At 43.0% G+C, this 26,597-nt stretch overlaps 1 protein-coding gene across 1 annotated transcript in view; it reads left to right on the plus strand.

Annotated features, from left to right (window-relative positions):
• Ptpn13 (protein tyrosine phosphatase non-receptor type 13) overlaps positions 1–26,597 on the plus strand; it is a 158,088-nt gene that overhangs the window by 56,808 nt on the left and 74,683 nt on the right. Inside the window, 4 exon segments of the mRNA XM_060381048.1 lie at positions 2,125–2,212; positions 10,983–11,540; positions 24,341–24,436; positions 24,966–25,053. Coding sequence (XP_060237031.1) covers positions 2,125–2,212; positions 10,983–11,540; positions 24,341–24,436; positions 24,966–25,053 — 830 coding nt within the window.

Here is a 26,597-nt window from a genome sequence, read left to right on the forward strand (position 1 = left end):
TTTTCCTGTTGCGCTCTTAGCAAGTCCTTGCAAGCACCTTGAGGAAATGAGTCTCAGAAACATTCAACATACCTCCTGCTCCTAGACTGCTTTCCTGCCCCTCGTGTCGGGATCCCCTGGTACCTCTCAGCCTTCCTCGAGTTCTCTGGAGCTGCGGCTCTCTCGCTGCCCGGGATTTGAGTGCCTCCATTTTCTGTCATCCAGGATGTGAAGAACTCAAGAATAAAATCTGCATCTAATAATCCCACCTCTGCTCTTCATCCCTCAGCCTGTTCTGCCCTGTTCTCTCTGGCAGTTTGTCACTGTCTGTGGCTTTCTGATGGGCATATGGACTTACGCACCCTCACTGTGTGACGGCCCTTCTGTGCTTGTCCCCTCTCTGTGTGGGCTGCAGGTTCATGCTGTCACATGGTGTTCTTCCTGGCTTCCTCTTAATTCCTCACCCTTCACCCTTAGAGGTTTAGTCCCTCCATCTGAACCAGGATACTGTCTGGTAAATGGGATATATTCATATTCTACACACTTTGCCATATGGTGAGAAGCAGGCTTGGAGCTCTCCTAGACAAAATGTGAACTGTCAAAATTCCTCCAGACTTGAGTGATGCTGTGATGGGGAGGCACGCAGGTAACGGGACTCATCATAGAGCTCCTTTGCCACGGCTGCTTCCATTCCATACGTTCCTTAAACACCAAAACCAAAGCTACTGAACTATGCTGTGATGCATAATAGAGACCCAGTCAGAGGCTGCACATCTCTGACCACAAGGCCTATGTGCGCCTGCACACTGACGCCATTGCTGCCCACAGTGGCCATTGTAGTGGTCGGGGCACTCTAAGGTTCATCAGCCGGGGTCCAGCCAGCAGGCCAGCCCGGTACCTCGGGTCTTCATTCACCTTCCTTCATTTCCACTGACTAACAGCAGGGTCACTAGGAGATCGCGCCGCCCATGTCACCCGTCAGGTAAGCCTGCGGTGACTGGGGGCCTTTTGGGTCCTCCTGACTGGGTTTGCTCTCCCAGAGCATCTGTAATGGTTATGAAAGGAAGAACTCTGCACCGCACAAGCGTGCGTTGAGAGCTAGGTATAGCATCTGCAATGCACAGCATGGTGCTTGCCGTGTCATCACTGTCCACTAAACGGCAGTTGTGATTGACAGCTGCTTCAAAGCGGCTGTCTATAATACTCACTATTTTGCTGTTACCAACAATGCAGTATGACTGATGCCAGTCAGGCAATCCAAGAACAGCATCATTTCAGAAATACTTCCATTTAAATCTTCTTTTAAATAGGAAGTAAAATAGTTTGAACCATGAATATGCTACCTGAGACAGATTCAATCTATATTCGCCCTTCAGTAGTAAAGTAATATTAAAATGTGTGTGCATAGATGCAAGCGTGGGTACACACCTTCTGAACTGTCTTTAACTCGGTGCCACTATTCTCTTCTCAGCTCCAATCGTTATTTATCCTTGTTCTGCTCATCTGAATAAAGCAGCATTCTAACTTTTCATCCTGTATAATGTAGACTTTGACCTGATTTGACATGGCTTATTTTATACGAATATTCATGGTTAAAGTCATTGAAATTTCAGACCGCTGAAACATTTTGTTAAAAAGAGGATTCATTAGGGCATCAATTTAAATTGTCACTTTCTAGCATATCGAGCTTAAGAATTTAACAGAGCGTGTAATTACGGCACACAGTATCTAGGAAATTACTTCTGAAATGTTTTAAACTGGTATTCTCAATGTATAACTGCAACCAGGAGGAAGTTTTATTTTACAAAATTAATATAGCTTTAAAATTGTACAGGTTTAACTTGAGAAATGAAAATAGTTATCAGAACAAGGAAAAGCAGAAGGCCTCAAGTTGCTGCTTTCAAGTAGTGCTAATTTTAGTCCCAGGTACAGACCATTCTGAGTTTTGTTGCCTTTTAACTTTTCAAAATTGTGCTGGCCAGTCCTGGTCCATTTTTATCCAGGCCATAAAAACTGCAGTCAGACGTGCAGTCTCTTAACTTGATACTAAACCTCAAGATTGGCTATCGAGCTGTTCTGTGGACAGCCGCTGACAATAGAAAAGTATTATTTTGTCAACCTTGATCTTTGGTTACCTGTGTGCAGACGGATCAGCTTTCCAGCAGCAGTGAACAAAAGTCTGATCGAAGCCAGGCTATTCGAGACCGATTGAGAGGAAAAGGATTGCCCACAGGTAAGACGGTGCTAAAAGGACATCGCCAGGCCTCGATCGTGTTTTCTGGTGTATAAAAATGTGCTTACCGGGCTTAGAAATCTGATAAATTGTGGCTGTAGTTTGTGAGAACATAAGGCTTTAGAGTGGAAGGCAGGGAACAGAGAAGAACGCCAGGTACAGTAATAAATGAACGTTACAGTTCCACGACATCCTTACCTGTCAGGACTCCCGCACATGCCCTTGCCCTTTGCTGTGTCCTCCGCAGAACCACCATTTGCTTCCTCTGTCACAGTAGTTGATATTAAAGTTAGATTTTCCAGGCGTGACCAGATGAGCACATGCTTGTATTTCTGAACATTAAATCCGTGAAGCGCTCCGGACAGCGTCATCCTCACTGCACGCTGCTGTTCTCATTTCCAGCTCTCTTAATGACAGGCAGGGTCCACTGAAGTGGTTCCATGAGTAAATGCACTTGTCAAATACTGCCATAGTTTATAGGATGCTCGCTAAATAAAAACAAATAGTGTACAGTGTGGACTTACAATGATTAAACGCATGGAAATTCTGAATATTTGAAGTAAAAGTAGATATAAAAATTTATGTGATTTTTTTTTTTTTAGGTGCTAAGAAGTCAGGTTTTGATTTTAAAATAAATTTTGATTGCGTAGATTATATTTGTTATTTTAACTTATCAAGAATTATTGAAAGTTAGGTAACAAACATTAGCAAGCTTTTTTTTATTAATTACACTTTATTCACTTTGTATCCCCTCATAAACCCCCTCTCCTCCCCTCCTAATCTCACCTTCCCTCCCCCTTCTTCACGCATGCCCCTCCCCAAGTCCACTGATAGGGGAGGTCTTCCTCTCCTTCTTTTTGATCTTAGTCTATCAGATCTCATCAGAAGTGGCTGCATTGTCATCTTCTGTGGCCTGGTAAGGCTGCTCCCCCTCAGGGGGAGGTGATCAAAGAGTAGGCCAATCAGATTATGTCAGAGGCAGTCCCTCTTCCCATTACTATGTAACCCACTTGGACACTAAACTGCCATGGGCTACATCTGTGCAGGGGTTCTAGGTTATCTCCGTGCATGGTAAGCAAGCCTTTTTTGTACAAAGAAAAAATAAAAATAACAAGTATACTCAAATATGTTCCGATGTATGTAATTTAATAAAGTAAATTAGAAAATTAGCATTTCTAAGATTTAATTTAATCAGGCAGCCAACATATAGCTACTGTATTAAAAAACAAACAAGAGCAAAAAAAAAAATCATCTTTCTTGTAAAATTGAAGTGTAGATCCTTGATTATCTGGACTGTTTGCAGAGTTCAGGAGCTCCTTAAGCAAAAAGAACGTTCTCTAAATGAGGATCCTGTTTCTCCTGAAGTTGCGAAGAGCAGTACGGATGCTTTTTTTGGGGGATGCTGTGCCGTGTTCCAGTTGGCTAAATGGTCCGTTCGCTGTTTTGTTTTACTTGCTGTAAACAAAAATCATTATTGTTTCTGAAGAAGTATCTTAACTTTCAAGACAGTAGATTTATGTTTGGTGAGATGAGGGCTCTTTCCTAATATACATTATTTATATGTGGATAAAAAGTTCAAAGTGAGGCTTGTCTCATTAGCTTTAAGAGTGTTTTGGTAACAAAGTATTTTTAATCCTTTTTCTGCAAGTCCTTATGTCCCTTGGATGTGAGACACACTGTTAATGGGAAAAAGCCTTTTTCTCTTTGTACTGTACCAGGATTTAAACTATGGTATATATGTTGGTGCAAAGAATCCATCAGTTTTAGTCACTCTTCTTTTTAGAACAGAATAATCATTGAAAATTATTTATGAATGTCAGTAGCAAGCTACAGTAATTCCCTTTTTCAGGACTCACACTGAGCACTTATAAAGTGAGACATTAAGTAAAATAAATATACTTATAAAAGTGAGACATTAAATGATTGGCAAAGCTTTCATTTCTCTTATTTCCCTCTTTCTGTTCTGTCTTCCCAGTTCCTTCCCTCCTTTCCTCTCTCCCTGTGCATTTCCTCCCCCTGTGCTCCCCTCCCCGATACCTTCTCTACCTCTTCCCCTCTCTTTCCTGTCTAGACTTCCTGGAGTCCAGCATCTTCTCCTACTGCCGGTTATGTGGTCACGTTGTACATGTTACTTGCTCATTTAATAAATATAATTTTATATATTAATGATTAATTCTTTTCAATGGTGTGTGTTCTTGCAAGACCTCCCAAAAATGATGTGATAATTTTGTTCTAGTTCATATTCGTCAGGGATCTATTGGGGGACAAATCGCCCCTGATGTGACATGGGAACTGTGTGAAATCTTAAAGGCTGCAAAATATTAACCTTTGGTGGTTTAGCCAGTAATTGTTACAGGGCCATTTCGGAAGTAACACCTGGAGACTGGGCTGAATCTCTGTGTACTCCGTAGGTAGAGCCTGGCTAGCAGTGTATTATGTGTTTTAAATAAGAAATTATGTGAGCTTAGCTTTCTGTACATAGGATAAACCTGCTGGTATTTTAAGTGCAGTCGATTTTGTGAATGTTCAATGAATATCTGTTGATTGTATGAGCACGAGAAATAATTTTATCAAAATGTTATACAGTGAAGTGTAATAGAACCCTGTTTTCATAATACATCTTTTTAATGTTTTCATAAAGAAATATACGAGATGCCTATTATTTTACTGTTAAACCTTGGATGAGTTATGAGCAAAAAGAAAAACAGCATCTCACTTTCTGGGTTATTTTACTTGACTCTGTCCTTACTGTAACAATAAAAGCATCACAAGTTGGAAAATAAATTTTAATCCCTTTTAATTATGACTTTGATTTTATACTAAAATGACTTAGTGACATTGCTTAATACCTCTTTGGAATTACGATTCGTGGGCTATTTCAATGTAGGCAATGAAGGAACGATCAGGATTTTACAAACAGAAATCATTAATCAATACAGATTTTATTCTGTAAAAGTTGGATCAGAATAAAATCTGTCCTCTATCTAAACTGAGAATTTGTAAAGAATTACATTGTGTGAGCAATTTCTTTTCTGTTTATATTTTGGCGTACAAATCAAGTCAGGCATTTCGTCCAGTTATATTTGGAGAAGTTGCACCCTTGTTTTGGTTGTGTGTAATGGAGGAGGAATCTCTGATGTTCCTAGTCAGAGCTTCCACAGTATACCAGTACTGTACAGGAAACCTTTAGGTTCCTTTTCAGTAGTACAAAACCTCAACAAAATTGATTCAATGGAAGTGTGCTAATTAAAGCTTCCATGTGGGAGAAGCAGTTAGCAGCCAGTTGTCTGTGGCAACACTAATTTCAAAAGTTTAAGACTGGGGGAAAAAAATCAAATGCTAAAAAATAGATACTTTAGGGCTGTAGAGATAGCTCAGCACTTAAGAACACTGGCTGTTCTTCTAGAGGTCCTGAGTTCAATTCCCAGCCCCCACATGGTAGCTCACAACCATCTATAATGTGATCTGATGCCCTCTTCTGGCATGCACATATACTGCAGATAGAGCGCTCATTCACATAAATAGATAAACCCTAAAAGAATAGATGTTCTGCATTTTTACTCACTCTCTGGTTACAGGTAGCCTAGTACCATGAACCCTGTATTGCCAGTGAAGTGTTCTCATTAATATTCACCAGTTAGAAGTCTCTGTGGGTGTGTAGCTTCTGTGTGCTAGCTCCCTGGTCACGGTGTTCAATAAAGAAAGCAGTAAGACAGAAAGGCAGTGAGACGCAGGATAGGAAAATGGCTGTGTCTGTTGTGGGGCTGCTAAGGTAATAGCATTTGCCATTTCTCGAATGAGTGAACGGTTGTGGAGAGTGTCTCTTGCATCTTGCTTCTGAAATCTGTCACAAAAGTGAAAGTCTAAATTGGTGTGCTATCTCGCCCTACTTTGTTACTTAATACTACTGGTACTGATAGCATGGCTTTCAGTAGACACACACACACACACACACACACACACACACACACACACACGTTTCCTGCCAAGCTTTAGGGGAAACCTACACCACCATCAGATAGGCCAGCGTGTTGGCTTTGGAAGCCTGGGAGTGGGATACCATCCTGTTCCTTTTTTCTGTGTACCTGAGCACGTTTTTAAGGGCAGCTGGGAGCTGAGGAATCTCTTTACTATTGAAGGACCATTTTGAAGTTTCCTGCCCAGAGATGCTGTGACGTTTTGACTCTGTGTGAAGGGGGGGGTGGTGAATGTTCATATCCAAATTAAGTATAATATTAAAGACATAATAAAATAGCTAAAATATGGTGTGTTTTACAAGATTTTTTTTTCAGTTTAATTGAAGTAAATAGGATACACTCCATGAAGTTTTACATTCTTAAATATTTTTTGTTTGCATTCGAGATAAGCTTTCTCTGGGGAGCCCTGTTTGTCCTATAATTCTCTCTGAGGACCAGGCTGGCTTCAAATTAAAGTGATTCACCTGCTCTGGCTACTGAGAGCTGGATTAAAGGGTGTGCCACTTCTGCCCTGGTTTTCCTAAATCTTTTATTTGTAGCTCTTCATTATGTTTATTGCTCTCTGTTTGGATTTTTAGCAAATTGTACATTCTCCAGAAGGAGAGTACCTTTGCTTCCATTTAAAAAATTGGATGCTTATAATTGGTGATAATATGTGTCTTTAAACGGAGCTCAGAGCCTCCTGAAGAGACAGGGGAGCCTCCTGAGAGTCACCTTTTGTCCTGTTGGGAGCAGTGTAATGTTGTTAGAGAGTAGGCTTAACACTTTATAGGAACCTTTGATCTGGCTTCACCATTTTCTCTCAAAAGAACTTTTAAATCCTCTCTTGTTAGAGAATCATAAGCTTAGGAAAATGAAGCAGAAAGAAAAAATAGAGGGGGAATTCAGTTTATATGGCTGCTGTTCAGGAGTGCTAAGAAGAGTTAGATATGTCCACTCACTCACCCTGTCATCTCTAAAAGAGGGGATGGGAAATCATACTCAAGTGGTGTAGGTGGAGGAAACGAGACATGTGGGACTGGTTTGTGCAAGCTTATGGGTTGATTAGAAAGCTAGAATTAAAACCACAGTCTCTTCACAGTTGTCTGTCTGCTAAATGATACCGACTAAAGTGGATTTTAAAAGTTTCATAGTCAAATCATTTGACCATCATTCTCTTGGAAGCTATTTTACAGGGAATTATATAAGACACTGTCTTTTATTGTTCTGCTTGGGAGTAAGGGTATGGAATGCTTATAATGTCATGGATAAGTTTTATAGTGAGATAAGTGTGCTAATGTAGGTAGGTCTGGTGTGCTCTGCTAATACAGTGAAGGAGTAAGTAACTGTTGGGATGAGGAACTTTCTACCTCAGAAACTCAAGAGCAGCCCCAATGGCATTGCTTCCAGCAAAAGCGTCAACTCCAGTGCCTGGCAGTTGATCACAGCTGTCCAGCATTATTGATGTTTGCAGTGGTATTTATTGCTAACTGGGAAAATATTTTAAATAGCTTCACATGGTTAAATGTTGGGAAAGCAGTCGACTGGTATACATTTTGTTTAGTCTCAAGTACAGATCATCAAATGGTGCTGCTGTTATCAACACATGCTCTTTGGTCAGCATCTAACAATAAGCATAAGCCTAGGATGTCATGTTTGGGTGTGAGTAAGAACCCATACTGCTAGGTTCTATATTTGAACTCAGATAAAAGTTACTAGGTTAGTAAATTTTCCCCTAGTGCCTTAACAACACAAAGTAATTGTGCTGCTATACTATGTCTTTACGTTCTTTAGATTTGCCATTCTCAGAATTTTTATTATTACTTTATACTAGATCTTTTATTTTACATAAACCTTTTTTGAAAGACACTTTTGTCCTGTAATGTGTACAGCAGGCAATTATGTGTCTGGTTGTGCAGTTTAAGATAGTAAGGGCATCATTAGCATGATAGAATGTGACCATGATCTGTCCAGAAAGAGATATTTAGTTTAAAAGTGGTGTGTTTGGGCCAGGTGACATCAGCCTTTTTACCATGTGCCCCCTACCTGCCCACCTACCCACCTACCTAAGGACATGTCTCCTTTTTATTCCAAACTGCAAATAAAACCAGTCATGGGCAAAGCGATGCAAGAGAAAAGCTTAGCTGTGTTATTCTCTTTATCCACAACAGTTCCCTCCCGTAACATTTTTATAACTTGTGACTTCATACCTCCTAGACTTTCGCATCACACCAGGCATGGCAACTGTAAAGCTTGTCTCGCACGTCCACTGTTTGCCCAGTCCCCTGCCCCCCTCTTCCTGGTTCACCATCCTTCTCATGGTCCCATCGGCTACCTGAAAGGTTTCGATTATGACTCAAGATCATGTTTCATAAGTAATTGTGAGATTTCAAGATTGTGATTATCACATCAGCAGATAGGTTTTGAAAACTTTAGAACAAATAGCACAAATTAAATCTGACATGTGCAGAAACAAAAGAAGTAACAATCTTTTAAGTAGATTATTATGTTTTCACCGTGTATTTTTTATTTTTTAAGATTTATTTTATTTTTATGAATGTTTAATTTAATTTGAAAACTTCACACATGACCATTGCATCTGCATCACTCCTGCCTTTCCCTCCCAAGATTACAACCTATTTTAATTATTGTTATATTGTATTATTATAACTAATTATATTGTATTGTATTATAGTGTATTGTCACATTGTATATATATGATGTGTATGTGGGCACACATTGTAGAGGAACTTTAATTCAGAACAAGGCTGCTCTGGAAGTGATCTGCAAGAGACCACTGTGATCCAGCTGGGAATCAGTCAGTTGGGAGAGGAGTTTGAGCCAGAACAGCTGAGTTGAACCAGCAAATCAGAGTTCAGAAAGAACAAGAAAGGGTGAGCTTATTAAGCAGTGTCAGAGCCTAAAAACATCCTAGGCCTAGGTTGGATTGTACTGAGCCTAGAAGCTTCCAGGAGTAGGCCTAGGTTAGCAGAAAGAGGCAGTAAGCCTCAAGACAACAACTACCTCAGGAGAATTAAAGTTTCTTTTACATCATGCAATCTCCTGAGTGCCTTCAGCATCGCCTATCTTTAAGTGGGTCCAGGACTGACCCCTCAGAATTGGACACCTTAGTTGGGATCTTGTCACTGGAGGAAACTTATTGTCCCTCTCTCATCAGCCATTGACCAGCTATAGTTCTTCATCTAGGCACAGGTCTTTTCGATTTCCTCTGTCCATGCTGGCATGCAAACCAGTGCTGTCATTTTGCCAGTACTGTTCAAGCAACCATATAGTTAAGAGTTAATAGGTGTATTTTTTAACTTATTATTTTTTAAAATAAATTTACTCATTTATTCATTTTATAATTCCGATCACAGCCTCCTCCCTCCTCTCCTCCTGGTCCCACCCACTCTCTCTCCCTCCACCCCCTCAGAAAAGGGGAGCCTCCCTCCCTCCCCCCACATAAGCCCACCCTGGCTCGCCAAATCACATCAGGACTTATTACATCCTCTTCTGTTGAGGCCAGGCAAGGCAGGCCAGCTACAAGAACATGATCCAAAAGCAGGCAGCCGAGTCTATGTCAGATATGACCCATGCTTTCCTCATTGCTAGGAAACCCACATGAGGACCACCTGCCTATCAGTTACATATGTGTCGTGGACCTAGGTCCAGGGTATATTTTCTCATATCTCAGGGACACTGTCTAGTCAAGCAGTAGGCACACCAGTGACCCCTGGTGCTTACAGTGTTTCTGCTCCACCTTCTGTGATGTTCTTTGAGCCTTAGGCTGAAGGATTGCATTGTTGGTACATCAGTTAGGATTGGGCACCTCACGGGCACACTTAATCTCTGTATTTTTTAAGTCATATGCATTATTTTTAATTCCTACTTTCTCCCATTTGATTTCTCTTCTGCATGTGCATCTCCTGACGTGTTTGCTCCGTCCGTGCATTGCTCGGGCTCGAGGGCTCCTGCTCACATTTTCTCCCCCTGGCTCACTAGAAAGCACTCCTCACGATACTCAGAAGACATAGCAGCTAACAAACACTGATCCGTTCCATTCTAAGAGGAAAACACTTATCCGTTCCATTCTTTAGTCTGTACAATAATCTTTTATGAAAATTGGATTTCTTTAACAGTTTAATCAAGAATGATCTGGGGTTTAGCTATTGTAAAGTTTTCTGAAAACATACCTAGTTATAGTAAAATCTTAAACTTAATAATTCCAAACATTACAGTTTTCTTCCTGTGCAGAATAATAGAAACAATTCTGTTTTTTCAATTAACATATTTATTTAAAAGATTAGAATATACCAGGACTCTTTACTGTGGAAACACATGTTTAAGTTATATTTTTAGAAGTTAAAAAGCATCTTTTAGGCATTATAATATCCCAAATCATTTCATAGGTAATTACTGTTCTACAATTAGATATTCCTAACAACTTTCATTTTCATTTTAAAACCAAATAGTTTTCCTTTGATGATAGAAATAATACTACTCAAAAGCCATGTGCTTCAATCTGCTATTTATGTCGTCTCTGTGAGGCATAGTGATGCAGGCATAGTGATGCAGGCATAGCTCTTGCATGTACGAAGGCCTGGGCCCAGTCCCTAGCTGCAAAAGTGAAGCAGACAGAGAGACGTTGGCCTCCAGAGTCTCTGCTCTCGCCAGCTGTCCGCCGTCGTCTCGTCTCCCACCCTCCACTTGGATAACTTAGGGCCCTGGCAGCGCTTTCATTATCAGTGGTGGGTTACATTCTAGCTGACTTTCTAAACATTCTGCGCATACATGATAGATTCTTATCATTCCAGGGAGAAGCTCCACTTCCGATGTACTAGACATACACAAGGCTCCATTCTCTCATCAGACTTTTCTTAACAGAGGGCTTAGTAAATCTATGGGATTTCTGTCCGTCAGAGACCCACAAGACGAGGAAGAGCGTTTCAAGGATATCCCACCTGAGAATGATTCCAGGCATGAAGGTCCTGAGGCTGTCTCTCCCCCTTACCTGTTCAGGACCAGTAGTCCACAGAAAAAGATTACCCCCGGGACTGATATGCTTTCTAAGAAGAAGACCTGGGCTTCGTCCATGGACTTGCTTTGCACGGCTGACAGAGACGTTTCTGGAGAGACTGGCAGGTACTGTGACCCCGAGTCAGTGACAGGGCGGGCTTCCAGCACTCCTAGAAGGAAAGAAGGACGCTACTCGGGCGGCAGCATTGCCTTGGATATCTTTGGCCCTCAGACAGTGGAGCCGGTGAGCCACACCCGAGAACCTCCGGTCTCCTCCGCCGTCTCAAGTGCTTTGGACCGAATTCGGGAGCGACAGAAGAAACTCCAGGTGCTGAGAGAAGCCATGAATGTAGAAGGTTAGTAATCTCGCGTGTGTCTGAGAGATAAGTGAATTAAAACATTAAAGTATTCCACAACTCTCGATTTCCACTTGCCAGGCCTTTGCATGTAGGTCGCATGGACTCCTGTGTTTCTGTTCGCTCTTTCAAGTCCTGAGAACTCACGCGAGCCCTCCGATCCGACAGCAGCCCTTCCCCACCCCCCCACTCTGCCCTATGACAGCATGCCCCCACTCTGACTTCACAGGGCACTTGTAAACCCGAGCTCCTCAAGGGTCAGGCAGCTTTCTGCGTCGTGTGCCGGCTCTTTGGAGGCCTCAGGGAATGGCTGGCTCCTGGTCCTGAGAAGCAGCAGGTCACATCAAGGCCACAAGCTTGGTGTGGGGTGGGCTCCAAGCCACACAGTCCCTAAGACAGTCCCAGAGAACAGGCATAGTTGCTGTGAAATTAGGTCTGGGATCTGCGTTCCCCAGATCGCAGCTTTAGGTGTACAAACTTAAAGTCACTCCACGTCTGTGTTGCATGATCTTCCTGGGGCTGATTTTGCCACCTGTAAAATGAACCTAGCAAAGATAGACTGATTAGATAAATGACAGAGCTGATTAAACAAGGCACTCACCACATTTTTAATCTGAAGAGCATAAAATCAACCTCATAAGGTATACATAGCGAGGTCTTCGCTGTGTCAGTTTGGCTAGCCTGGCTCAGAGATGTGGTTGCCTCTGTCTCACCAGTGCTGGTATTAAAGGTGGGAACCACCATACCCAGCGCATGCTAAATTCCTATCATTCTCTGTTAAAGCCATTTCTAAAACGCCCGGGTCACGCATGAAGAAGATCAGTACATTGAACTGAATAAAGTTATGTTTGAGACATACAGAGAGTGGCTATTTTCACATAAATGCATGCAAGTGAAAACAGATTTTCAATTTAACATACACACAAACCATGGAAGGACATGCAACACACAGACATGCCTGCCCTGGAACTCTTTTGTAGACAAAGGTGGCCAAGTCCTCAAATGTAAAAACGCTTCCCTCTTTCCTAGTCATCCCCTTTGTCCTCTGTCAGAGCTGCCAGAGAAGAACTTCTTGATGCTGTTTAGAGTCAGGAGTGACATAACTAAGGGTATCGCCATCTTCTGTGTGTACAGAGGGGTGCTCATTCATGTGTGTATGGGTGTGTGTGCCTGTGTGTGTATCTGGAGGCCAGAGATCAGCCTTGGGTGTTCTCCCTCAGGAGATTTGTTTTTGTTGTGTGTGTCTGCGGGGAGTGTGGGCATTGTGAGTGTGAGTGCTGTCCTCTTAGAGGACGTCAGGTCCCCGCAGCTGGGAGTCATCACACACAGGCATGGAGCCCAACTCGCATCCTTGAAGTTTGTGCTCATAGCTGCTGTGTCGCCTCTCCAGCCACCACCTCGCGTTTTCTGAGGCAGGGCTTCCCACCTCACCTGGCCCGACGTGTGCCCCACAGTGCTGGGATTACAAGCCTTGTCGCCACGGAGATCAGCTGCAGGTCCTTGTGTGTGCACAGAAGCAACTAACCATGAGCTGCCTATGTGCCCCAAGCCCAGAGCCATTGTTCTGGTAGTCAGTCCATGGACTGCCTTCTTTCTGCTAAAGGATCGGTCCTGTTGCTCATGCTAACAGATGTGCTGTGCTTATGAAAGGCTCATTGGGGTGTTTCCTTCAACTCAGGAATTACAAATTAGTGAAGACCCTAGAGTTAGGGAGGAGATAATGGGTATTTAATTACAATGTGAGTGCGAGCTTGTCTGCAATATGCATCTTATAAAGTGTTCGCCAACTTTATAAGGCGATTCAGTATGTTCTTTACCTGTTTGTGTGTTTGATGTGTGTCTGCGCGCCATGTGTGTGCCTGTTGCCTGTAGAGGCCAGAAGAGGGCAGCAGATCTCCTGGAGCTGGAGCTGCTGTGTGGGTGCTGGGAACCAGACCCTGGTCCGCCACAGAAGCAGCCAGTGCCCTCACCTGCTGAGCCCGTGTTCAGCTCTGTGCTATGTACTCCTGATCTGAGATGGGGGAAATAAAAGTTAGGTTTATTTTAGCTTTTAGAATTCTGACAGCAGAGCAGACACCTTTTGTAGCTTAAGAGAAGGGATTCTGGGGTCATGTCATTCCCCAGCAGCTCACGTGTGAATGGTGATTCAGCCTGAACGTCTTATGACTATGTGCGCTTACGTTTTTAATCCTAGCATTTAGGAGGCAGAGGATGGCAGATCACAGTTTCAGGCCAGCCATAGTGTTATCATCAATAATGATAATAACAGATAATAAATAATAATAAAACTATGAAGCTGAAGTGGCTCAGTGGGTAAGAGCATTTGCCCTGTGGACAAATGACCCGAATTCGTAGCAGCAGTGTAAGCCGGGTGTGGCTCAGCGCTCCTGTAACCCCATTGCTGGGGTATGGAGTCCTCAGATGCCGGGAGCATGCAGCCAGCCTAGTGGAAACAGCAAGCTGCTAGTGTTGTCAGAGGTTCAGGAGAAAGGGTGAAGAGCAACAGTAGAAGGACTTACTGTCTTCTGGCCTGCACACGCACATACACTGGCACACACACTCGTGTGCCTACCTGCATGCGCACGCACAACACACACACTCAGAAGAAAGAGAAGTAAGATGCAGTCTCATGTTCTTTATTTCTTCTTACACACGGGGCCATACACACTTGCATACCTACCCATGCTCACACACAAGCACACACATTTGTGTACTACACATGCAAACACACTGCACACACACCACTCGTGCAGAAGAAAAGCAAATAAAGTGCTGCCTCTGATTGTGATGCGTTGGCTTGAAAAGATTGCCTTAATATTTTGAAAGTTAATATTAGTATACATTAGTAAAATTGATTTTTTTAATATATTTGAACCTTGGTTTGAGAGTTAAAGAGATCAAATCATAGTGAAATGAAAATCCTTAAACTGTACTGTGATTGTCAGTTTAATGTATTTTGTTTGAACAAGTGACTTTTAATTTGACCGCCTGTAACAAAATACGTGTGATCCGGTTATCTCTCGATGTGGTGGTTGACACGCCTGAATAGAATGCGTGCACGCCAACCCAAGTCCAAACAGGTATTTTCTGTGTAGATATTACACCGTATTTAAAGCTGTTGGTGTAACTCGCTATGATAGTGTGCATGTGCAGGCCGAGACATTTTGTGTTACTAGGGAATGTACACGAACAGGAAAGCCTTCTTTTAAAGACACGGCATGCTTCAAGTTGGTTCATAACCAGACATTTCTATTCTGAACCTTTCTGCTGTAAATATTTCAAAAGCATTTGCTGCCACTGAGAACCTGTCCCTCTTCTTCCAGAAGATAGTTTAACACCCAGTAAACAAAACCCGAGAAGAGGGCTTTGTTGTGCAAATACTTACTTGCATTATTATATTCGGAACTAGCAATGACTTCACGCTTTCTTCCCACACTATTTGTGGGAATGTTTGAGGGATGGAATTCAAAAGCAAGAATTCTCACAGGTTTTTTTAGTTTAGGGACTGTCTCTGCAGATGAGGCAAGTTACACAAGCTGTGCAAACGGAAGTGCAGCAAATGTTCTAACTAGTGCCCAAAGGAAGAGGAGAACAGAAAATAAATCCTGCATTTGTCTCGCTGAATTCCCATGAAAATAGGGTCTTTGTGGGTGATAACCAGGCAGAAAGTGTGTGCCAATAATGTACACAGTGCAGCTATGTATTTTCATATTTGAGGCATTTTAAAATACTCTGTACAGTCTTTTGTGATCTTGAACCTGACTGAACCTGACTAACGGATTTCAGTAATTTTAGGATTGGGCAGTGTCTTAGAGCACATCTTTAACCAAACACTGTCTTGGGCTTTAGTGTACTCAGTATTCTAGGACTGTCTGATGATTGAATTTCTGTCCATCAGAGGATAGTTATTTCCATCACGGTTTTCACAGTTCCGGCTAAAGATTTTCTATTGTTGCTTCACTAAAAAAAAAAAAAAAGAAAGAAAGAAAAAGAAAAGTGTCATGTGTGGAGATGTAGCTCAGTGGCAACCGTAAGTTTGATAAAATGTTCTTTTTTGGGTGTGCACGGAGGCTCACTGACCCGACAGTGAACACAGCATTCTCCTTCAACCCCAGCATCTCTCTGGTACAGACAGGCCAGAGACCCTCTTAAAAGGGTCTAACCTCAGTCAGCTCCACAGCACCTCAGGTGAAGCTGACCTCCCAGCTGCCCGGGAGATCGGGCCTGGAAGTCATGGAGCCTACACCTGGAAAGAATCTGGGTACAGCTGACTCTAAGCTCATTGCCCAAGGCTCATAAAAAGGAACTGATCTGACAAAAGTGGTACATGATCCACTTTTTACAATCAGCACGTGCTTCGAACCCGGTTTCTTGAAACCTGCCGTAGGATTCTTACACTGGTCATCCAGATACCAGAAAGAGACCAGATATACTGATGGAGTTGTTACTGCCTGGGAACAGACACTGAACTCATCACCCACGAAGCCCCAGTCTCTCCAAAGCTGTATAACTTTTAATATAATAAAAGAGGATAGCACTGGGAGGGAAAGGCTGGGGAGGAGACTGTGGGGTTTCTGCCAGCTGCCCTCCTGTGCTGGGTGAAGACCCTGTACCGCCTTACTCTACTCTCCTGGGCGTCCCAGTGAGGTGCTACCATGGGAGGACCATTAGGGGCTAACGCTGCAGCTGACGTGATGAGGAAAGGCCTGTCGACAGCAGGGGCTGACCCTGGGAACTCCAGCTTCTCGGGAACAGTGAGAAAGTTAGAGTCAACAAAGATCCTATGAAGTTATAATCACAGCTTAATAACTACAAGTTATTACTATACTATTAGGCTGACACTGAAGCTTTCAGAAAGCGCTCCACAGGAAGCCAGGCACGAGGCACAAGGTTTCTGGGACAAGAACCAGCTGTAGAAGTTGATGGCATTTTCTTTATGCTTAATTCCACTTTTTACAAGGGGTTGCTGGAGAGATGGCTCAGTTCTTGCTGCTCCTTCAGAGGAGCCAGGTTCATTTCCAAACACCTGCTTGCTGACATACAGTGTGGTCCGGGGGATCTGACACCACCTTTTAGGCTTAGTGGATATGCCAGCACATGCTGATTCCCACACAGGTGAAACCTACACACGTGGGCTTTTTAAAAGATTTGTTTATTTTAAGTTTGAGTGTTTTGTCAGCACGTGTGTCCGTGTCCCACATATGTGCAATGCCTGCCGAGGCCAGATCAGTTAGATCTCTTAATCTGTGAGCCGTCACACGGGTGCTGGGAACCCAGTCCCAGTCCTCTGCCAGAGCGCCCCGCACTTTTCACTAAGCTGTCTCTCCACCCCCTAGTGTCACATTTCCACTTGAGCGCAAGCTTCTCCTAGGCTGTTCTTGCTGCTTTCTTTCTCAGTGCTGACATTTCTCATTTCCACTCTCTCAGCTGTGTCTTAACGGCTGTGAGATTGTCTGGTTGTCACTAGGAATCTCTGACAGATGTCTGTGCTACGGCTTCTTCACAAGGAGAGATGGCTGCAGAAGCAGGACTGAGGCCCTGTGAGCCATTCCCTGCGCCCTGCTGGGTACTGGTAACACAGTCTTCTGCAGTCAGAGCTACTCTGCATTTTGTATAAAACATAAAGTAGGAAGAACAGATGAGGCAATTTTCTACAGAAATGGCAGTTAAATATTATTTATTTAGTGAACTATGACATCAGTCTACCTCAAAATTAAATATTGTGCTCTTCTTTCAAGTACTGTGACCTCTAGTCCTGGCCCAATTTTGTTGTTCTTGACAGCCTTGTGAATGCATATATTCTTACACATTTATATGTAAATAGGTCATGTATGAAGAACTTCCCATCCATTTCTACATACATTTATATGTACAATACGAGAAACTCCATCTAACCACTAACCCGTGTGAGGCCGTTTATGTTTTCACGCCTGCACTCACGTGGACATCTTATCCTTCATCCTGTCAAATGTTCCAGGCATTGCCTGGTTCAGAAATATTTCTCTCTTACCCCCCAGTTCAGGATGGTGACCTATGTTTGTTTAAGTGAAATCACTTATTTTGCTTCTCTTCCTGTAAGCCTCAGACATTTATCCTAATTCCCAGCTGTCTCCCCAGCACATACCGCTACTGCTGACATTGACCAGGTAGGACACACGTGCTTGTTGATAGAGTCCACATATTGCCATGTGACTGTTCGAGAACTCTAGTGTAGTCCATGATGCTACTTTGAAGATGGGATTTAGTAAAATTTTCTGGTCTATTATGGAAGTAGTGAGAATTCTCTTTTTGTCGAACACTGTAAGACTCAAGTCTTTGAATACTTTAGAAGGTCCAGTGAGAACAAAACATCCCGATGACACTTGATGAGTACTGGGAATCACCACATAAGGCATGGCCCAGATGAGCCTCCACGCTGCTCCTGGGGGAACCGGAGGCTGTCTTTCCTGCCTACTTCTTCATCGGTGTATACATTCGGAGTGGTTTGGGTCACCGCTTCTCCGTGTTCTCTCTTCACTTGCATGTAGCGGAACATTCAAACTTTCTCTCCCAGGTAAATTTTATGTTTCTCATGGTCATCTCCCAGGGCTGTGAGCCCATACTCTGCTGATCAGAGCACAGCATGATGCATGATGTCTGGGAGTGACGCCTCTGAAGTAGAGGCACAGGAAGGTTCATCCATATAAACACCCAGCAACACAACTGTGTCTCTCTGCTGTTGGAAAATTGAAGTATTTCATTTATTAGAGTCATTTTCTTACGAGAGCGGGTGCGCTTTAAAATGTTTGATAGTTATGAACTGCAAAAGCAGTCACTGCCGTCACTCTCTCTAAACTAACGTGTGTAATTTGAGTCATGTATTGAAGGCAAAGACTGCCGAGCTAAACGTGGTTCCTGTTGCCAGAGTTGACTGGCACCTTCTGAGTGTTGTGGCCTTCCCCTCTCGGTGTGTTGCTTGTGAGCTACCGTTAGCAATAGATCATGCTGACTCACATTAACTTAACATGATTGACTGAAAGAGCTCTGTGTACGCCCAGAATCGTGTGCAAATCTTCACACTTGGGATCTGATGCCTAAACTCTTAAACCACGGTGTTCCTGGTCGCATGCCGTGATTACAGGCGCTTACGTCACCAAGTGTGCTGTTGCACTAGTGGAAATTGTGATTCCTGGTGGTAAAGAACAAGACGCTGCTGGTTACTTGTCAGTGAAGCTGGTGTGATTGTAGAGTTGGCGTCCATTTTGTTCACAGGGTGAAGCTGTTAGGAAAAAGGGAAAAATATTCTCGCTATGCTGAAGAAGCATGAGAAACTAAGGCTTTTTGAAAAAGTAGTTTATGCGGTATTACAAAATGTAACTGAGTTCTCGTAGTCATTCTTCTTTATTCTCTGTTTTGATCCAGTGTTTCTTACTACACAGATGACTTTGGAGAGGGTGTTCGTACCTGCCTGTGGGTGTGTGTCTGTCTGTGTGTGTCTATGTGTCTGTGTCTGTACTGCAAACACAGGTTGGTGACTTTGGTCACACCTATGGGCCCTTCCCATGTGCCTTTCACCCTTACTGTTCTTAACACTGATGGTTTCTAGGACTTCATCTTCTGTGTCTGAAAGCCACACTTGTACAGCCAGTCAGAAAAGGAAATTCCCTGAAGAATGAGACAGTCTAGAGCAAATGGACCTTTGAACATCACTTCCTTCATTGTAGGTTTCATCTACGTATTTAATAGGTGATAAAATTATAAAGCAACAAATGACGTGGAAAGACCCACCAAAGGTGAATACATTCTTCAGCCGTATGCTAAGAGCACGGAGTTCCCCTAGCATACCAGGAACATTGCCGTGGAGGTGGTAGCCACGTGTGAATTTTAGAAAGTGCATGCTTAGATGTGTGTATTGTAGGTTCACTGCATATGACCACAATTTTTATTATCCAGAAAACTTTGTGCTATTCTGTAAATGTGCTTTTAGAAGGATCTTCCAGGTTTTTTAAAAACAGGTTGAGGTTTGGGAATGTAGCTCAGTTGTTAAAGACCCAAGCCACCAGGGCGTGGTAGTGCATGCCCGCAATCCCAGTGCTGGCAAAGTTGGGACAGGCGGTCTTCAGCGCACCGCCACCCAGCCTACCAGATCTGCAGGCTCCAAACCAAAGAGACCCTGTCTCAAGAAACAGGGTGAATGGCACTGAAAAGCAGCATCCAAGGTTGTCCTCCAGCCTCTGTGCACACAGTGGGCTTGTACACAAACACACACACACACACACACACACACACACACACACACAAAGTGGTCTGATACCAGTTAAAATTCTGGTTGACACTGAGAAATGTGTCTATGGCATTTATGCTATTTATTTTCCTATGTATTTGAAAAAATGCCATATTAATCAGGCTTTTTTCTTAAATGCCCACTTAATCCTGAAGTCCTTGGACCTGAGGCAAATCTAAAGTGCTAGAATTAAACACTGAGCTATGGACAGAAAACATTGCCAGTTGCAGTGGTGCTCACCTTGAACCCCAGTAGTTGCATTTCTATGTGTTTAAGGCCAGCTCTGTCTACACAGCAAACCAGGGACATCCAAGACTACACAGAGAGACCCCGCCTCAAAAATATCTAAAAGAAACAAAGATAAGTGGCACTTGGGTCTTGCAAGGTCAAGGTGTCCGATGGTGCTAGGAAGCTTTACCAAAAAGTCGGTCTTACCGGCCTGCTGCAGACCAGCGCAGAGGAAGAAAACTGCCTCTTCCTGGTCAGTGCCTGTGGAACCATCTCTCGTGTAGATCAGCACAGAGCCCAAGCGCACTGTAAGGCGGAGCGTGGGCCTCTCCATACCATGGAAGACAGCCTTGAAAAAGGACACGTGATTTTACATTTCTGAAATGGTTGATTTAATTATTTAATTTAGAAGGGGAAAGTGCATGCTTACAAAAGCCAGAGCCTTTTACTTTGATTTTAAGCATGACTAGTTGTTAAATTGTGGCTTAGAACTTTAATCTGATTATCAACTTTTTTTTTTATAAGCACGGCTGAGTAGAAAACACTGTGAGAATTTTAATCTAGTTATATCTAGCATGTTGCTGCATGAACAGAACGTGGCTAACAGCAGTTTAATGATGCTTGGAATACAAGAAGCTTATAAAATAAATCCCTTCCATTTCAGTTATTGTAAAGCACCTCTCTAGCCTTAGTAGACAGAGCGTGTCATCTCATGAGTTTCTAGAGAGCCATCCTCCGGCCGAATTCATCATATGGTGCTGCTCCCCACCTGGGCGTGGTCCCGAGAACACGTCTATATACAAAGGCTTATCAGTAAGGTTGCATTCACAACTTTTCCGGAGGGTTAAACAGAGTTGCCTTTGTCTTGGAGAAGGAACCGTAGCTGAGGAGAAATGACAAGGCACAGACTATAAACTAAAGGAAACACAGATACAAAACACGGCATGGGAAATGGAGTTCAGTGTAGAGTTTTCTTACAGTCGCACCCACTTTGCAGAAATAATTCAGTAAATTCATGTGCTGCTTTGTATAGTGTGAGAAGCTGCCGTTGTAAGACAAACGCGTGCAAGAAGCCTCTCTAGGCAGTTGGTTAAATGGTTCACAGTGCCTTCCTGCTTTTCTTTGTAAAACAGCACATTGACTCTGGGTCTTCTCCTCGACCTTGCTGGTTTAGCTGTTCAGAACTCACAGTTCAGGGTTTGTGATTTGGTTAGGGTTCCCCAGAAAATTCCATAGAATATTAGCTCGAGAGGTTGGTAACAATAGAACAAAGGTACTTTGGTGCCTTTGAATGAGCAGTTCTTCCTACATAACTATGCAACTTGGGCATAATTTAATAAGTTATTGAATATATACTGTTATTAGGGGAAACTTGTTTTCATTGAAACTACTGGGTTTTTGTTCCTCCGTGACCCTTTCTAATCACGTCATATTCAACCAGAGGATTTAAAATCTTATTTTCCCATGACATTTCTCTGTAATAGAATACAGTTGTTTACAGAAGACTAGGAAATACTCCTCAATTCTGAAACTTTTTCCGTTAATTAGAATATTATTTGACAATCATGTTGACTGTCACGAGACTGGATAGTGCACTCCTCTACCATGTATGTCTGGCTCTTCACATGAGTATTGACCTAGGAACTTCCTTCCTATTGACTTCATGGCCAGTCATCTATTTTTCTTGCATTTGTTTAAAGTTTTTTATTTTTCTCAGCAAGACTCCCGCTCTGCCTGGATTCTCCCAGCACTTTGCTCCTGGTTCCACAAGTCTGGCTCTTGTGATGCTGTTTAACCACTTCATTACTGATTAACTTCATTTTCTTTTACCATCTCTTGAACACCTAGCACAAACAATTCATTATGTGATGTTCCTGCCCTCGAATTTGCAGACTGCTTGGGAATATAGCTGGTACTCACTTCTTGGGCATACAGCTGGTGCTCACTGCTTGGTGGCCCACAGTCAGCATCCGTCCCTCTTCACATCGGAGCTTTGCCATGGGCCGGTTTCTCTAAAACCAACAAAGCCACAAAAACAGTTGGGTTAAGCGTCACTGAAAGTCATGCATCCTGGCCCTACGGCCACATGAAGGATTTGCTGTGAGTTTCACTGACCTGCAGCAGCCCCAGGAGAATGTCTCTCCTGGCACCTCCACTCCAGCCTCGGTGCTCCCAGCACACAGCTCACTCTTTATTACCAGGACATCTTCTGGCATCAGTGTCTTGAGATTTCCTGTCTGTTATTTCTACCTTTTTCATTGCCCTCCATTTCTATTGAGAAGAAAGTGTTTGCTCTTTGTGAAGCCTCCCCCTTACGTTTTTTCCATCTCCCATTTCCTTCAGCACATTTTCCATCAGTTTTTCTGACTATCATCTGCAACTTCAAAATCGGGCTTTTTGTCAACCTGAAAACATGCACAGACTGTCCACTGGGCCAAAAGGGCTCTCCTCCAAACCGCCAAACTGACGGAAACAGCGTGCATGCTTTCTCAGTCCTTGCCAGCAGCCCTCCTCTGACCTTTCTGTTCTGTTTATGAACTGAGGAGGTTACCTAAAGGTCCCCTTCATGTAGCCCGTGTTTTCATTCATTGACTCAGAAAGCGTTCTGTGATTGCTGCACACAGGGCGTATGCTGGACGTGAGGGGAAGCTCGGCTGTTCATGGGAAATACCTAGTGATTTAGTGAGAGGCGTGGGTAAGGACGGGGGCATGGCGTTAGTCAAGCACGAGGAATTGGAACGTAAGAGAAACAGCGTCCAGTTTGCTGCTTAGCTTACAGTTGTGAAGAAAAGCAGACACATCAAAGGGGAACGGGGACACCAAGACAAGAGAAACCAAGATACCAGCAGGCACTGCCAAGAAGTGTCTGAGGGGACTTGATGGTCTTCTACCTGAGTTTAGTTTTTAAATTCTGATGCAAATGTTTATGTAATGAGTTTGGGGCTGTGAGCAAAGCTTTGTACTTTCATGTGGATTCTCACAAGTGAAGCCACAGCTTCAAGATATGAAACAAATCTTAGCGTGGACTAGGGGCTGACAGTCTTTGAATAGCTAAGGAGATTGTAAACTGTGTTTTGAATAACTCTAGTTTTAAAGAATTTGAGATTTTTAAATTAAATGAAATAAGGAACACCAAATTAAAGAATTTGGGTACTGTGCCCAGATTTTCCAATCTGGCAGGCCCACTTTCTGTGCACTGGGTTATATGCAGGGCAGTGTGCAGAGAGGAAATTTGAGAGTTGGGTAGTGCTCACACAGGACAAGTGGAATGGGACAGACATGGATCAATAGCGCCTGCCACAGGGACAGTGAGGATGAAGAGAGCGTGGGAGAGAAGTATTTAGAAAGCAGGATGTGGGGCCTGGCTCAACAGTTAAGAGCACTGGCTGCTCTACCAGAGGACCCTGGTTCAATTCTGAGCACTCACATGACAGTTTACAAATTGTCTATAACTCCAGTCCCAGGGGATGTAGCACTCTCTTCTGGTCACCGTAGGTACCAAGCACATATATGGCACACACACATACATGCAGGCACAACATCCATACACTTAAACATTTTTTTTAAAAAAGAAGGGTTTTAGAGCAGGATTTCAGTTCTACCCTGTGCTTGCATCCTAGGCCTTAGCTCCTTGGAGGGGCCGCTCTCCGAGGAGTCTGTGCAGGAGCCTGTCCTTGACTCCTCTCTTACCCGGGTAGAGCTGTTTCCTGTCTTGCACTGTGTAGCCATGTACTTCCACGTTTTAAGTCTCTTGGTTTGCCCTTGGGTGTTAGTGAGAACCTAACAGAAAACTGTACGTAGCACCCTGAAGACTGTCGTGAATGTTGCTCCGCTAACATTTGCACTGTCCTAAGCTTTGACTGTTTATTCACTTAATTCTCACAGCAAGCTTATGAGATGTGGATGCTTGCTATAACGTCCCCCCTTTGGCTTTAAAAAGAAACAAAACGTAAGTTGTGAGTTGCAGGGAACTGACATTCAAATCTAGGCAGTCTGTTCTGGAATCCATGCTTGAAGCCCAGTGTGTGGAGCAGCTCGGCACTGGAGCTCAGTGTGAGGAACAGCTCGGCACTGGAGCCCAGTGTGGGGAGCACCTCAGCACTAGGCCATAATGTTCAGAGCACCTCAGCACCGGAGCTTCAGCTCGGCCCTGGAGCTCAGTTTTCATTTCTCAGATACAGTCAGTCTAGTAAGTGGCTTAACGTAAAGCAATGTATAAAATGTTCTAATCCTCCAAGATTGAGTATGTTCTTTTTAAAATTTGTGTGGCATTGATAATAAACTTTCTAATTTTTAAATATTCTTTTAGAACCAGTCCGAAGATACAAAACTTACCACAGTGATATCTTTAGCACCTCCAGTGAAAGCCCCTCTCTTGTTTCTTCGGAGTCAGATTTCAGACAAGGTAAGTGTCCTCTGATGCCAGCAAAGTCTCCTTTTTAAAAGCAACTATTGCAATGTTTAATAACTGTTTAAACAAAAGTTGTCAATATACTAAGACTGTAAAACGTTTTCTTATAAAAGGGTTATATCAAATCATAGAAGTTTCCTAAAACAGTGATAATTATTTCACTTTACAGGGGAAAGGTCACAATCTTTAAAATTTACCATGACTACTTGGGCATGGTGGCACACACCTTTAATCCCAGCACTCAGGAAGGAGAGGCAGGCAGATCTCTGTGAATTCAAGGCCAGGCTGGTCTACAGAGCCACTTCCTGGACAGCCAAGGCTACACAGAGAAACCCCATCTCAAAGAGAAACAAGAAAAACAAATAAAACCTAACATGACTTAACATTAAAAAATTTTTATACCATGTCATTTGAGTATGTGGTTGTGATTTGTACAAATTATCTTATGTCTGCTAAATGCAGGTAAGGTTGCTTTCATATTTTTATCACTTCTACCACTATTGTATTTTTTATTCACAATTAGTGAGAAGAAGTGAAGCCACCAAGAGGTTTGAATCCAGCAGTTGTCTTCCTGGAGTAGATGAAACCGGTCAGGGCCAGTCACGACCAAGGTATGGCTTTAAAAAGCACTAGTTGGGAGTCACAGGTGGGTGGCTTTGGTTTTGTTTGGTTTGGTTCTTATTAATCACATTTGGCACTTGACTTTGTAAACTGTCAGTATGAATAGACATATCAATCAAGAGCATAAGGCATGGCATTAAAAATCTGTGGAAACATAGTAAACCTTTGTTCCTAAAATGTAAGTAACCGTTGTCTGTGCTCTGAAGGACCGGGGTAGGCTCAAGTGTTCAGTGTGCGTTGGTTGAATGACTAATTAGATTACCGCTATGTAAGCTGTTATGTAAAAACTTAATTATTGACTGGCTGGCTGGCTTACAGAGCTTCCCTGGCATATTTCAAAGCCGTGTGGGTCCGTGTAGTGGCGCTTCAGACTGAAATACTTGACAAGTTTCTTAGGACATGTTAGTGACCGTGTGCGAGACCTGCGTTGTGCTGTGGTCACGTGTCCTTTGCCCGGCTCAAGCTGAAAGACTTCTCAGGCAAGTGCTCAGTGTGTGAAAGTGCACCGCTGCCAGGCACGCACAGCTGCCTTGCACAAACCCGGAACGCCGATTTCACATTTGTAAAATGAAGCTCGAGGGCCCAGAGCAGCTTGAAAGTGTATTTCCAAAGCGTGAAAACCCTTTATGCTCAGTGCGTACTCCACAGGCCTCAGATTGTAAAGAGAACCATCTGGAAATTTTCAAACATTTGCCCCTCAGCTAATGAGTGTGCCCGACAGCGTCTGTACCTGTGCACCGTTATTCGACCGTGCGATCCCAGCTCCGCGGTAGGACAGTCCCCGTGGCTTAGAGGTCGGCTGACGAAGGTCCTGTCCTGAAAATCTACTGCTTAATTAATGTCGCAAGGCTTTTCTTTCATTTTTTTAAATACTTGTGATATTTTTTTCTTTGTAGAAAATAATTTTCTATTTACATAATGGCATTTTAATTTCTGCTTTCTTATAATGAACTCTTTTCTATGATTTTAAAACAAGTCGGAGGCAAAGATAGTTCTATAGTCAACATTACATGCTTTCTTGATGAAGCCAAAACCTTGGGGATGCATAGTAAGAAATCATTAAGTGTTAAATCATAGTGTTAAATCATTAAGCCCAGTGTTGACCTGAAGGAGAATTTTTTTTTAATTTCCTTCTCTGTGTGTCTGATTTAGAAAAGCTCTGAATAGTTAATATCCCTTTTGAGTGTCAGTAAAAGAAAGACTAGAGATAGCAACTGGACAGGCTGTTGAGATTGTGTATTAATGCAGATTTCAGTCTGTCACTCAAGGATACTATCTTCAAAACAGTTAAGTCATCTTGGGAACTGTTCTCTTAATAAGGAACCTCAAAAGTGTGAGAACCCTCTGGGCTTCTGTAAGGAAATGTTAATGGCGAGGCTGCCGTAACTCGCAGCCCATGTTCTAAGGGTTAGCTGTCTTCGGGACAGAGGCCCTATATGCTGTTCACAGCAGCTAAGCCAGAGAAACGCATGTGTCGTCAAGTGGAAACTGCTGAGCTTTGTGTTTTCAGCTGGTCCCATCATTTCCTGCCCAA

This window comes from Meriones unguiculatus, chromosome 3 (assembly GCF_030254825.1).
Source record: "Meriones unguiculatus strain TT.TT164.6M chromosome 3, Bangor_MerUng_6.1, whole genome shotgun sequence".
Classification (NCBI taxonomy): Eukaryota; Metazoa; Chordata; class Mammalia; order Rodentia; family Muridae; genus Meriones; species Meriones unguiculatus.